The sequence below is a fragment of the Palaemon carinicauda genome, chromosome 18 (assembly GCF_036898095.1).
Source record: "Palaemon carinicauda isolate YSFRI2023 chromosome 18, ASM3689809v2, whole genome shotgun sequence".
NCBI classification, from domain to species: Eukaryota; Metazoa; Arthropoda; class Malacostraca; order Decapoda; family Palaemonidae; genus Palaemon; species Palaemon carinicauda.
This window is the reverse complement of record NC_090742.1, coordinates 7,395,997-7,411,788: the sequence shown is the minus strand read 5'-3', so window position 1 is coordinate 7,411,788 and position 15,792 is coordinate 7,395,997. Positions and strand designations below refer to the sequence as shown.

Genomic DNA, 15,792 nt, shown 5'->3' with positions numbered 1-15,792 from the left:
ATAAAATCGAATTCCGAAAGGCCAACGCACTCCTCACACCGATCTTCCAATTGACAGGTTTTATCCCGACAATTGGAACAAACAGTGTGAGGGTCGATAGAAGCCTTCGGAAGACGCCTAGAACAGTCCCTAGCATTGCATTTCCTAAATTTGGGAACTTGTGAAGGGTCAGCCATTTTGAATTGGTCAAGGGAAATTCCAAAAAACGATCAAAAAGTCATCAACAAAGAATCCGATATAAAAAAAAGAGTTCAAGGATTTGTGTGAAGAAAAACCCTGCACAGCGAAAGCTTAAAACTAGAATATAGTACTTCACCAATTAGATGTGAAAAACTCCAGTTTAGCAACAGCGAGTAAAGTACGTCTTGTCGACACCTCGACAGAGAGAAAATTGAGTCTTTGTTTACATGAGAGCTGGGTATCTGGTCGACAGATGGCGCTGTTGGGCACACCCGCAACCTGTGTAGCGATCGCTGGCGAGTTTTTCCGTAGAGTTGTCTGTCGAGCAACAGAGTTGCAGCTATATATTCACCGGCTAAGTTAAATATTGAAAAATACAATTTTATCCATATTTCTTTACTAATGGTTTCTAATTGCATGCTCCTTCCAAGTGGCTAATCTATGATTTTTTCACAGTCACATAACATTTTGGGGGTCAATCACCTAACTTCACTTCTAGAGATGCTAGCTCCAACAATTAAAAAACAATCTTTCCTCGCAATTCAGTTAAGTGATGTCATTATTGGGATCATACCAAATGTGAGGCCTTTTCTTTCTTGAGGGAAAAAAAGGCTTTACTAGTGTGGTTATCCATTTTGAGCAGCTTTGATGTGGTAGTTATTTGAAAGTCATACTTTTCAAGTTATAAGGAGTGAAAAGTCCACGTTTCAGAAAGGAAGCCAACAAGGATATGGTATATGTTAGGGTAAGGGCATGGCATCCTAGAAGAGGCATAACACTGCCCAGAAACCAAAGACAGAGTCAATAATTTAGGTTCGGCAAGAACCTTGTCTGGTTTTACTTGTTTACTTAATTTGAAATATAGTTTTTAGTTGGCATATCTGGTAGTTTGTAGATTAGATTAGGTTAGGCGAGCATTATACGAAGTTTATTTGTTTTCCTAATTTAAAATATGGTTTTTAGTTCTTTAGTTGGCATATCGGGTAGTGTGAAGCTTCAGTTAGGTTAAACGAGAACCTTATACGAAGATATATTTGTTTTTCTCATTTGAAATAATGATTTTTAGTTTGCATATCAGGTAGTGTGTAGATTAGGTTAGGTTAGGCGAGAATCTTATGCCAAATTTATTTTTCCCACTTGAAATATGCTTTTAAAGTTGTAACATCGGATATGAACACAATTGAGACAACGAACGGAGCCTTCGTAGGCTATATCAGCGGCCAGTTCCTCCAGCGAAGCATAAAATATCAGCACCAACTAAACTAAACTTCGCCCCCTAACCTAACCTACAAGCCGTGTCCTTAACTACAGTGATGCCTCAGGATACGAAAGTAATCCGTTCAGGATACGGTTTCGTATCCTGAGTCGCGTTTTACATGTAAATAGCCTAATCCGTTCCAAGCCTTACAAAAAGTCACCTTTTATTTCATAAACACGCTAAACTGTAGTAATAAACATGCAATGCAGCCATTTCTATCATTCAATAATTAACCTAACCATTAAAAACAGCCTAATCCATTCCAGAAACCACCATGAGATTATTCAATAATGTAGTTATAGCCTAGTTATCCCCTCCAAGCCCTAAGAAAACGGTCCATTTTCTTTACTACTGTATAAAAGTTACGGTACTGTATGTAAAGCATTAGGATCAGTGAAGGTGTATTGTTACCTGTACACCTAAATTAAGGGTTGATACCCGGAAAAAAAAGGTACTGTACCCTCGGCGAAAAGTTGGGATCTCGTAAGCTTTTCGTATCCTGAAAATTTTTTCGTATACTGGGGCATAAAAATCTTTGTATCGCTTTTCGTAAGCAGAAACTTTCATATCCAGAGGTATCACTGAACTTACCTAACAGGAAGGGGGGAGGCTAACAACTCCCCTTACACTGTTGTATTCTTACTCAGCCTTCACCATACATACAGGTGACCGCTATCATACATACCCCCAAACAAATTTCTATCCACCTAAATACAGGCTCACTTGGCTAACACGAGAGCAGAAGAAATTGCGATTGAAGCGAGCCACGGCAGAGCAAAGACCAGTAAATGAATACTTAGTCTGTTGACCTTCATTCTCATAGATACACTTATTAATGAAGGTGGCAGATATGGATAGAAGGGATTCTCTTTTCCTATGCGATCAGAAGGCGGTACCGTGATATCTTGTGATTAAAATGTCTCTATAACTTTAAAAAATAGTTTTCCAATAAATATCGTCAAAATAAACTTCAAATGAATTCAAAATACACCATGAACACCTCGTATTTTCTTCCTTATGGTTACTGTCCAAATACATAAAAACTGTAGGTATATACTGTTTATACCCAATGTTCTTACTCAGGTTCAGGTTCAGGTTCAGGGGTGAGGCATAGCCTTTACAACGGCGCCTCTAACGCTTATCTTCTTGTACTGTTTTGTCTTTTCTTCCACATTACGTTTAATACTTCTTTTTTCTTTTCTATATTTGTTTCACTAAATAAAAATAATCCTACTATTTTCTTTGGGTCTTCGTCGTATGGTTGTTGTAGCTCAATTACTTTATTCCTTTCTTTTCTATATTCCTGGCAAAATAACAAAAAATGTATCAAATCTTCCTCCTCATTTTCACAAAAATTACAGTTTACATTCCCTCCATTGTGTTTATTTACAATATTTAGTTTTAACGTATTAGTTCTTGCTCTAAAAAATATCACTGAAGCAAATGTATTGTCATAAATTAACTCTTCTTTAATTTCTTTCTTCCACGTTCTATATATTTCTAAGCTCACTTTACTTTCTATTTCTTCTTTCCACTTTTCAGTATCCCACTTTCTAGTTTCCATTTTTATTTCTGCCTTGTTCATTCTTCTTATTTGTCTTATACTTAAACTTAATTCTTCCAAATACTTTGCAGGTTGTTTCCACCATCTTCCTTCTTTTTCTTGAATATCCTGGATAATTATTTTCAGTATTTCCTTCTTTCCATTCAGGGTACGATTTAAGTACTGCAGCTTCCCATCCATCACCCTTGCTTTCATAGAAGATGCACCTATCTCCCCTCTTAGAGCAGTATTAGCTGTGCTTTTAGTGGCACCTAAAATCTTCCTATATACCCCATTCTCTATTCTTTGTAGTTTCTCTATTTCAGTTTCTGTTAGATTTATAACATTTGTTCCATACAAAATAGATGGTAAAGCAATACTTTTCCAGAACGTTTTTCCTATCATCACTTTATTGCAACTTTTCTCTATAACTGAATATGTTAGATTAGCTAATTTTTGTGCCTTTTCTATCATTACCCTTTTCTGAGTTTTAAATATATTCCTACTATTGTCTAGCTTTATTCCTAAGTATGTCAAACTTTCTACTACATTGATTCCCTCTATGTTATCTGGCTTTTCTTTCATATTGTAAATCATAATATTACTCTTTTCTTTATTAATTTCCAACCCACATTTTTTACTAGTTTCTACTAATATCTGAATGTTACGCTTAGCATTATGTATATCCTGTGCAATTATTAGGGCATCATCTGCAAAAAAATAATGATTCTATCTTTATTAACTGATTTCTGAAACCGTTTCCTTCCTCTTCTATTTTCTTCATGACAATATACGTAATCAGTTTAAAAAGTGAAGTTGATCCTGTGCAACCTTGTTTAATTCCACTTGTAACTTCCATTTCTTGTTCTATACCTTCTCCTAAGTCAATGCCCGTAGAATCTCCTTGATAAATATTTGCAATTGCACTTATGATTTTGGTGTTAATTTTATATTCTTTTAAAACTTCTATTAATACCTCCCTTTTTACAGAGTCAAATGCTTTACTAAAATCTATCGCAGTTACTATTAGAGGTTTCTTGTTACTATAAATCTCTTCCACACAATACTGTAATATAAAGATATTGTCCTCTATCCTGCCTCCACCTGTAAATCCTGCTTGACATTCATTGTCTTCTTCATTCATTCTTATGTGGTTTTCTATTTCCTCTTTCACCATCATCATGAATATTTTATAAGAAATATTTAATAGAGCTATGGGTCTTAAGTCTTTTGCCATTGGCCTTCTTTTCTTTTCAATCATCTTTGTTCTTGACTTCTTCCACATATTTGGTTTTTCTTTTTCGTCCAACTCATTTTGATAACATTTCTGTAAGGTTTCAAGACATATTTTGCTTTTTCCTAGTGCCTTATATAGTTCGGGTTTTAGGCCATCTGGTCCTGCCGCTTTTTTTGCCTTTAATTTTCCCAGGCAATTCTTTACATTTTCTGTTGTGATTTTTGGATTTTTCATTGGTTTTATTTTTCCTTTTGTCACCATTACAAGGTCATAGTGTTCCCTAAGTATGTCCGGGATATTATATTCATCTATTCTTGTTGTATCTTCCTGATGTGCTATTTCATTTTCATATTCTATCTGTTTTTCTTCATTCCAAACTGAGTCTATTCTATTTTCATGTTTACAACATATAGTTTTCCAGTACTTGATTAATTCCTCTTTTGTTTCTTCCTTATTTAGCCTATTTCCTTGTTCTCCATAAAGTTGTATAACTTTGCCATGGGCTTTCTGTCTGTTCCTTATTCTATCAATATTCTCCCAGAGTTTTTTATTTTTATCCATTTTTATTTCTTCTGTTACCTTTTTTTCAAATCTAGTAATTTCCTTCTTTATCATTTCTTGCACTTCCCTCTTCTTTTGATCATATCGCTCTTCTAATACCTTACTAATCATACATCGATACAACAAGAACATCCATTTGCTTACTTGGGGTTACTGTATTAATGCATAATTATACCCAGTGTTCTTATTTATCATACATCAAAATATTATTGAATGGCGAATATATTGTCATAAAATCATCATAACATTACCCCATCCAAGTTACGAGTCTAGGATAAAGTAGGCAGCTGTAATCCTCACTCAAAACATAAATTAAAACTATACAAACAAGTCAATACTCTTACTTCTTTGGTGAATAGCTCCTCCATTGCCATTTTGTACCAAAATATGAATAACTGGTCTTTAGAATATACTTTTAAATGATGTGCACTTTAAATTTCTCGTCTATGGCGGCAGCGGTGATCTTCAGCACATGAATGAACGACTTCCTTGATCTTGCAAAATCAAAACAACGTTTTCAAACTATACCTTGCAAGAACTAGTACATTTGGTTGCGTCCATTGAGAAAAAAGATTATTTTATTTCGTTTCAGTTCAATTTAAACTTTATTTCATATCAAAATTGTTCATAGAAAAAAAAGTCATAGAAAATAGAGTTGGACATCCACAGCTATGTTATAAATAGTACCTTTGATATAATTTTTTAGAATTAAATTTCCTAGTTGTAAAAATAATTATGGTGAAATTCATTAATTCGGGTACATTCTATATTATTTTAAACTATACATATTATATCTATTATTACAATAGATTTTTATTCATGTAAAACGTCTGCTTCCTCGAAAGCTTTATTATAATTATTGAGAATCATAGTGCAATTTCATACATCATGGCTATTTGCTTGTATTATTCATTGTTTGTAGGCCTCTTGAGCCAATTTCAGAAAGATAGATTATAAATATTCCAGTTCATGCTTATGTTTCATAATTTCCTTATATTAGAACTATGAAGTTAAGTTAATGGCATTAAGATATACCGTATCCCTAATGTTTCAAGTTTATGTGATATGTTCATGGTTATTTTGTATGTGAAACGACAATATTCACCTTCTGGATTTCTACGATTAGATATCTAGATCACATGTAGGGCAGACATTATTTGGACCATCTTTTCTAGACACTTCATTTTGAAGGGGGAGCTGTGTCTGTGTGACTCATTTAATTGAAAGGCCTGGCTAGTTTCATACGCCTGGAGCTAGAAGGATGCCGAAAATCCAAAAATTAAGTATCCCGTATCTTAGCTCTGTGTCTTTCCATGAAATGAAACAATTCTTTGGGTAAAGATGACTAAACTTCATACCATCTTACTTTAATTTACTTTATAAGCTGCTTTTCTGGTCCTATACTGCAGGGGAGCCCTACTCTCTATAGGACCTTTTGTAATTAATTTTATCGTATCCATTCTGGGCATTTGGTACTTCACACCGCATATTGCTCGTTTATTGTCAAATCCACACTATCGAAATACTATATGATATCTCTCTCTCTCTCTCTCTCTCTCTCTCTCTCTCTCTCTCTCTCTCTCTCTCTCTCTCTCTCTCTCTCTCTCTCTCTCTCTCTCATATATATATATATATATATATATATATATATATATATATATATATATATATATATATATATATATATATATATATATAGATGCCTATATATATATATATATATATATATATATATATATATATATATATATATATATATATATATATATATATATATATATATATATATATATATAAGTTATAAATTAATTATATTTTCGTTATCGTTTGTCAGAGAAATATTTGTGTTTTTATTTTACCATTCTCGATTTGACGAACATAGAGTTGGTCTCGAAAAGACATTTCAAGTTTATTCAAACTAACCAAACCTGGATTTTGAAGACATTATATGTGTAAATTAAAGTCATTTATCGTATTGTTTTCTTTATTAAAATACAAGACTGTAGGTACAAAATAATATATAAAATAGAAAGTATTACAGTATTGGTAAATATGCTAATCATGCTTTTGACATAAACATGCAAAACATTAATTGGCCTTTTTGAAAAGATGATTCAAATATTTTCATGAGAAATGTGATCCTTGCTTCTGTTTTGGAATTAAGGAATCGTTGGGAATGTATATTACAAAAGTGGGTACTTTCCTGTAATTGCCCCCACCATTCATGTACGATATAACCACAATACTATTTTTTTGGTTAGGTTAGGTTGAATTTTATCCACCTACAGAATAATCTAACCTAACCCAACCTAACCTAACCTAAAAAATAGTATTGGGGTTATATCGGAAATTAAGGGTGGGTCAATAAAAGGAATTATTGACCCACTATTAATTTCTGATATAACCCCAATACTATTTTTTAGGTTAGGTTGAATTTTATCCACCTACAGATTAACCTAACCTAAAAACTAGTATTGGGTTTATATCGGAAATTAATTGTGGTGCAATAACAGTAAAGTAGCCAAAAGAGAAAGGGGAGCGAATTGTAACTTTAAGAGACAAAACAAAGGCAAAGACAGGAAAATATCAATCTGCTGCCAGGCTGGATATACTGGAGAAACGCGCGGTAGAAGAAGAAACCTGCCCGCAGGACCCTCTCACATTTGTACTTCCAAGAGGAGACTTATAGAAAGAAAACATATTTTATTTACATTATTAAAACTATTCGTGCCGTTTTCGATAAAAAATAACCCGCAGTTTTTTTTTATATAATAATTCCTGGTGTTACCTTTTGAGTTTTCGAAAAAAAATAACCCACAGTTTTTTTATATAATAATTTCTTGTGTTACATTTCGATAATGTTGCATACCATGCTATTCATTTTTCTTTATAATTTTTGACTTAATTAATGTTACGTGGAGATTATTTGGAAGAAAGCCAAAACAAAAAGGAAATGCTTCACATATCAAATAAGAAAAATTATTCACGAACAATATTATTCGTTTTTTGAATGCAAACTTGAGTAAATCACCAGTGGTTAATTAGTAGACCCAGAAATTAGAGACTATTAACTAACAAGTTTTATACTGCAATGCAATCAAGAAGAGATGTCTCTTTAGAGTAAGATTGGAAAAAACTGCATCTGTTTGCAAGTGTCTTAGGAGTAAGAGGCTTCCATCTTTGCGTTTGGGTGATGCTAAACAGCTCAAAACTATTTTAGTTTATGGGGGTCAAAGGCTGTTGTTGTTGTTGTATATTTTCTGTCCGGAAGGCTCTTTAGGATAATGGCTGACCAGATATGCATCGTTCTTTGGGCACTGAATATCTTTGGAAGCTGTTTAATTCGACTATACCTTGAAAGAGAGTTAGCTCTTGGAAATGTATTAGAAACTCTTGCCCACACGCAATTGATTTTTAAATAATTGTTTGAGGTAATTGAGAAATAAGCTAATTATAAGGCATCAGTAGATTTTTACGCCATCTTGCTTTCTAGATATCAACTAAATGAGATGCTAAATAGGCAGTTTTTGTTAAGAATAAGTTCAGACAGGATTATAAATGAAACTATAAGAGAGATTACTCAAGTGCCATTGGTGGATGAAATCATGATGAAGGGTAGATGGAGATGGTTTGTGCATGCTCTTTGCACTCCTCAAGAGAGATTGGTTCACCAGACGTTCAGCTGGGCCCCACAAGGCACTAAAAGAGTTGGAAAACCCAGGCCTACTTGACTGAGGACATGAAGCGTGAAGTAGATGATGAATGGGAAAATATTGAATTTAAAGATCAAGATAGATACAACTGGCGAAATCTAACAGAGTCCGTTTGCGTCAATAGGCGTAGGAGATGATAATGATGATAAGTTCATCACCAAATGGATGCTACGAAGATAGAGAACTAATGTTTTACTTTGAGGGGTCTAGGTTTCTTACTGATTTCTGTACGTTAAACAAGAAAAATTTTTTCCTTGCTTAACAATGAAGCAAAGCAATTATAAAACAAATGCTTAAACCAAATAAAATGATGAAACTATTTAAGTACATTGGAAGATATTCTGATGCCATTTACAAACTTCTTCTACAGTTACCTCAACACTTAGGATCTAATGAAATATAAAACCACAACACACAAGAACATTTGTAGATTTACAAAGAAGTCATAAACAACACCACTGACTTTGTTTGCTAAACCCATTAGTAAATGTTACCAAATCATCCAAAAGTACAATGGGATTTCTTAGCAAAGAAAGATGCAATCTTTGTCAATCCAAGGCCCAAAAAGTAGGCTCTTACTAGATTCTTTGTCTGACTTTTTTTTTTGCTAAATCCATTAATAAATGTTACCAAATCATCCAAAAATACAATGGGATTCCTTAGCAAAGAAAGATGCAATCTTTATCTAACCCAAGGCCCATAAAGGAGGCTCTCACTAGATTCTTTGTAATGGATAGTTTAGAACGTGTAGTGAACTTGTAGTAAAGAAAAAATGTTAAACAGTGATTCAGAAGGTTCTGATAGGTATGTACTTTATACAAGTAATTTATATTCATCTTCTGTTTATGTACACTACTGTATATTTAACAAAAGAAAAAAAAATAGCAACAATAACAGCGAATATGGGAACCTCACTTCTTCTCTCAAGTGGCAAAGGGAGATCATCTCAATGATGCTCAAGATAGTATTCTTTAGACCTTCCTCGAGATAGTAGACACCAAAGTCTATAGAATACATTCCTATAGACTTTGGTAGACACTACAAGAACAGCGAATACGGGGACCTCATTTCTTCTCTCAAGTGGCAAAAGGAGATCAGCTCACTGATGCTCAAGACAGTATTCTTTAGATCTTGCTCAAGATAGTAGACACAAAGGTCTATAGAATACATTCTATAGACACTAGTAGACACACCAAGACTCTAGTCTGCTGAACGGCTCGATAGTAGACACCAAAGTCTATAGAATACATTCTATACACCTTGATAGACACTACAAGATCTGCCGAACGGCTCGGAAAGGCACATAGACAACAATTTACCAGAGATACTTCACTAATTCAGTAAACAAACTCTTTGGCATAAACTATCTGGAACTCGACTGGGTTCGTATTTCAATCCACCACCGACGACCATTTCACCCCGAAAACAGCACAACACGACGAATCAATATATACAGGACATGAACACGGCAGCCATTTTGATTCCTGTGCAGTTGAAGTCGTGAACCATTTGGTTCTCATTATTGAAGACATTCTTAGGGCGCCGAAGGATTCCTGTGCTATTTTTTGAGGTAACTGAGTTTCATTACGCCGTCATTACTCTTAGATTTTCTTATTCCTTAATCATATAGTTTCTGATTTAGAGCTCATGTCATAGGCTAGAAATTAAAAGTGTCCACATATCGGCTCTTCTTTCTCTGGCCTCAAGACGGTGTCAATAACGTGGATGACGCCGTTTTTGGCAATGATGTCGTGTTTCAGAACCTTTGCTGCGATCCCAACGCCTGCGAGCCTTCCTGCAATAAAAATGGGGTTTATTTCATATATTCAAGGATTTACATGCAGCTTAGTTGATGAAAATAAATCAAAACGAATATTTAGATAAGCACAGCCCTTGTTTGATAAAAATCTGAAAGACTAAATGCATTATCTTATCCATGTTAAAATAGTCAAGTATGTAGAAATCATGACAGCTGACACGTGATGAGCATAAAATAGCCACGAGAGAAAAAGTGAAAACACTCGATTTAGTTAGTACTTTCCTCCTAATGATTGTGAGTCTAATGATGTTACCAATTAGACGAAATGACTAAGTCCAATCAAGTCTTTTAACTTTTCCTTTCGTGGATATAATCCAAAGTATTTAAGTATCTGATGGACATTGTTAACCAAGATATTAGGTTGGGATTACTGAACTGCTACAAATTTCTCAGATGACATACCATACAACTTATAAATACAGTTTTAACTCTGTGCAAATACTTTATTGAAATTAAGAATCACTATTAGATTAACGATGTCTTCGGCCATTACAATACACATGTGAACGTTGCTTAGATGAAGGCACTGGGTCTCATGTCCAACCAATGACTAGTTTACAGGGAGCTGACTCGACTTGCATATCCAAGTGCTGTGCCTCATGGCCAACCAGCGATTACTTTACTGGGAGCCGACTTGACTCGCATATCCAAGGGTGGGGTCCCATGGCCTACCAGCAACTACTTTACAGGGAGCTGAGTGGACTCGCATATCCAAGCGCTGGGCCTCATAGCCAACTCAGCAACTACTTTACAGGGAGCTGAATAGACTCGCATATCCAAGCGTAGGGCCTCATAGCCAACTCTGCAACTACTTTACATGGAGCTGAATGGACTCGCATATCCAAGCATAGGGCCTCATAGCCAACTCTGCAACTACTTTACAGGGAGCTGAATGGACTCGCATATCCAAGGGTGGGGCCTCATGGCCAAGCAGCAACTACTTTACCGGAAGCTTAAGTGACTGGCATATCCAAGCTCTGGGCCTCAAAGCCAACTCAGCAACTACTTTACAAGGAGCTGAATGGACTCGCATATCCAAGCGCAGGGCCTCATAGCCAACTCTGCAACTACTTTACAGGGAGCTGAATGGACTCGCATATCCAAGCGTGGGGTCTTATGACCAACCAGCAACTTATTTACAGTCACAGTAAGTCATTAGATTCAAACGGTATTCATTCAACTTACTTGTGTATCCATCGGAGGTAAGTCTGACTTGCAGCTCTTGCTCAGCCATTGTAGGCAACCACATGCCATCTCTGAGGCCTTCGCTGAAGTATGCTCCGGGAAGAATGTGATACATCAACACGTCTGGAATGAGAGGGTGGGTTAACTAAAGGATGAACTGGAAATGGAAAATTTAGATCAGGACAGTATATTTTTCTGATTAACTGAAGGGAAAACTGGAAATGGAAAATTTGCTCAGTACAATATATTTTTTTGATTAACTAAAGGAAAAACTGGAAATGGAAAATTTAGCTCAGGACAAAATATTTTTCTGATTAACTAAGGGATAAACTGGCAATGGAAAATTTAGCCCAGGACAATATATTTTTCTGATTAACTAAAGGAAAAACTGGAAATGGAAAATCTAGCTCAGGACAAAATATTTTTCTGATTAACTAATGGGAAAACGGGATAGAAAAAATTTAGCTCAGGATAAAATATTTTTCTGAATATCTAAAGGGAAAACTGGATAGGGAAAATTTAGCTCAGGACAAAATATTTTTCTGATTAACTAAAGGGAAAACTGGAAAGGGAAAATTTAGCTCAGGATAAAATATTTTTCTGATTAACTAAAGGGAAAACTGGAAATTAGCTCAGGACAAAATATTTTTCTGATTAACTAAAGGGAAAACTGGAAAGGGAAAATTTAGCTCAGGACAAAATATTTTTCTGATTAACTAAAGGGAAAATTGGAAAGGGAAAATTTAGCTCAGGACAAGATATTTTTCTGATTAACTAAAGGGAAAACTGGAAAGGGAAAATTTAGCTCAGGACAAAATATTTTTCTGATTAACTAAAGGGAACAATAAATAGGAAAAATTTAGCTCAGGACAAAATATTTTTCTGATTAACTATAGGGAAAATTGGATAGGGAAAATTTAGATCAGGACAAAATATTTTTCTAATTAACTAAACGGAAAACTGGAAAGCAAAAATTTAGATCATGACAAAATATTTTTTATGTGGTTTTGATAGATTGAAGTTGTAGATTTACTCTAATTCAAAAAGAGAATAAGGACAAAATTCGACATGTTGAATTTATTCCCGGGAAAATTTAGAAACAAGGAAAATGCAATTTGAAAAATCTGGGAAAATGGAATAGCATCTGCATTTGATTGGATGAAGAATTAACTAGAACCACAGTTGATATAGAGAAACTATAGAAGAATTTAACAATATACATTCTCGTATGGACTCATTTAGGAAGTGTATCTAATAAAGGGAAAATTGGTTAAGAAAATATGGGAAAATTAACAAAATTTTCATAGGAATATATAAACTAAAATTGCAATTGGTTAACCATTAAGATAATAAGAACATGAACAAGACACGTTTAGATATCGAAGTAATAAAGTAGAAATTATGTTAACTGGGATTGTAGCTTAGCTAATAATAATAATAATAATAATAATAATAATAATAATAATAATAATAATAATAATAATAATAATAATAATAATAATAATAATAATGATGATGATGATGATGATGATAATAAACATATTCTTTACTTTGCAACATGGTGATGTTTTGAATGAAGCTCGACACAGTTGCATTATCAATGGCAGCAAAGGCTTCTGTCGTCGGTAGGAAGACGGTGTAGGGACCTTCTCTGTCCAAGACAGGGGTTAGACCGGCCCCTGTCACAGCAACGTTGGCTCCTGTAAGGATATTTAAGAATGATTGTTACTAAACAGAATTTGAATGCTAAAAACGATGAACATTTTTGAACTTCAAAAGTTCAAACTTGTAGCGAATGTTTTTATATTGAATAGGATGATAGGACTATCTTTTTATAGTTAATTTATGTTATTAAAAAGAATTTAAATGCAAAAAATGATGAAAAATTTAGGAATTTCAAAAGTTCAAACTTGTTGCGAATGTTTTCATGTTGAACAGGCTTTATGTTATCAAACAGAATTTAAATTCTAAAAACGATGAACAATTTTGGCATTTCAAAAGTTCAAACTTGCAGCGAATGTTTTTATGTTGAACAGGCTTTATATTATCAAACAGAATTTAAATGCTAAAAACGATGAACATTTTGGAACTTCAAAAGTTTAAACTTGTAGCGAATGTTTTTATGTTGAACAGCCTGATATAAGTCTCTTTTTATGGTTAATTTATGTTATTAAACAAAATCTAAATGCTAAGAACGATGAAATATTTTGGAACTTCAAAAGTTCAAACTTGTAGCGAATGTTTTTATGTTGAACAGCCTGGTATAACTATCTGTTTATGGCTAATTTATGTTATTAAACAAAATTTAAACGCTAAAAACGATGGAGATTTTGGAACTTCAAAAGTTCAAACTTGCAGAGAATGTTTTTATGTTGAGCAGGCTGATATAAGTCTCTTTTTATGGTTAATCTATGTGAAAGGTCTATTTTAATGTTGTTACTGTTCTTGAAATATGTTATTTTGATTGTTCATTATTTCTCCTGTAGCTTATTTATTTCCTTATTTCCTTTCCTCACTAGGCTATTTTCTCATGTTGGACTGCTTTTCCAACTAAGGTTGTAGCTTAGATACTACTACTACTACTACTACTACTACTACTACTACTACTACTACTACTACTACTAATAATAATAATGATAATAATAATATAATTTTTTTTTGCCGTGACATATCAAATCTTATTTAAAACGGAAATGTTGAATGTTGTCAAAGCACGTGACAGAAAAACCGAATTAATGATGAAATAAAAAAAAGATAACTAGAATATCGTTAATTAGAACAAATAAAAGAAAATAGATTTAGGAGCACTGTACTTGAAACTTTTGAAATACAGTGATTTAAGAAATAAAATATGACATATGGGGACTATGAAATAACTTTTCTAATATAAGAAAAAGTAAGTATTTAACAATGAGATACTTGACTTCACAAGAAGAGGATTATATATATATATATATATATATATATATATATATATATATATATATATATATATATATGTATGTATGTATATATATATATATATATATATATATATATATATATATATATATATATATATATATATATATATATATATATTTATATATATATATATACATATATATACATATATATATATATATATATATATATATATATATATATATATATATATATATATATATATATATATATATATATACACACACACATATATATATATATATATATATATATATATATATATATATATATATATATATATGTATATATATATATATATATATATATATATATATATATATATATATATATATATATATATATATGTGTGTGTGTGTGTGTGTGTATGTGTATGTGTGTGTCTGCGTCTGTAAAATCTAATAAGATTTTAATCTTACAAATACTTATTATAATCTTTGTTACTATTTTATATTGAAAATATATCCTATTTTAGATATATTCTATGTCTGTTCATGAATGATATGAAGTGACTATAAATTAGATTGCAACTTGCATCTTTGCGTTTGAATTGTAAAGAGATTCTGAGAAAATGAAATCCACCTTATCTGAAAGACTAAGGATCAAGTCCGTAGAGTTTAACAAATGGATTTGAATACTTGAACACTAGTAAATATATATTTACTAAATGTTTCGCTAATATACTGTAATTAAGTGTACTGTATTAAGCAGTAATAATGACAGGATAATTAGTAATTAATGAGGCAGTCGTTCCTGTTAGTGAACTCGATAAATAGCAATAAATGTATTTATCAAAGTTTGGTACGTTTATTTTACCAGTGTCGTGCCATAAAAATCTGTAAGGAATTTACACTGTATGAAATGAGAAATATAAACCTATGTTACTGTTAACACCAAATGAATAATGCTCAACCAATTAATCAGTGTAATTTTGTTACAGGCCAATTTAGAGTTTGCTAAACGCCAATTTAGAGCTTACAACAGAGCAATCTAGAGATTGCTACAAACCATTGCTACAGGAAAATTTAGAGCTTGCTGCAGGCCAATTTAGAGATTGCTACACGTCAATTTAGAGTTTACTACAAACCATTACTACAGGCCAATTTAGAGCTTGCTACAGGTCAATTTAGAGCTTGCTACAAACCATTGCTACAAGCCAATTATGAGCTGGCGACAGTCCAATTTATAGCTTGCTACAGACTAAGTTAGAGCTTGCTACAGGCCAAGTTAGAGCTTACTACTGGCCAATTTACAGCTTGCTACATGCCAATTTAGAGCTTACTACAGACCAATTTAGAGCTCACTGCAGCCCAATTTAGAGCTTACTATAGG

General features: G+C 33.0%; 2 protein-coding genes across 2 annotated transcripts in view; both read right to left on the bottom strand.

Moving 5' to 3' along the window:
- LOC137657603 (nucleoporin NDC1-like) overlaps positions 1–5,281 on the bottom strand; it is a 98,175-nt gene extending 92,894 nt beyond the window's left edge. The window contains exon 1 of the mRNA XM_068391960.1: positions 5,124–5,281. Coding sequence (XP_068248061.1) covers positions 5,124–5,153 — 30 coding nt within the window. The 5' untranslated portion in view covers positions 5,154–5,281. The remainder of the gene's footprint in view (positions 1–5,123) is intronic.
- Positions 5,282–6,770: 1,489 nt separating this feature from the next.
- The window catches only part of LOC137657601 (uncharacterized), a 315,322-nt gene continuing 306,300 nt past the window's right edge, over positions 6,771–15,792 (bottom strand). Inside the window, exons 4-6 of the mRNA XM_068391959.1 lie at positions 13,047–13,196; positions 11,497–11,619; positions 6,771–10,287 (exon numbers count right to left, since the gene is read on the bottom strand). Of these exons, the coding sequence (XP_068248060.1) occupies positions 10,157–10,287; positions 11,497–11,619; positions 13,047–13,196 (404 nt within the window). The 3' untranslated portion in view covers positions 6,771–10,156. The remainder of the gene's footprint in view (positions 10,288–11,496; positions 11,620–13,046; positions 13,197–15,792) is intronic.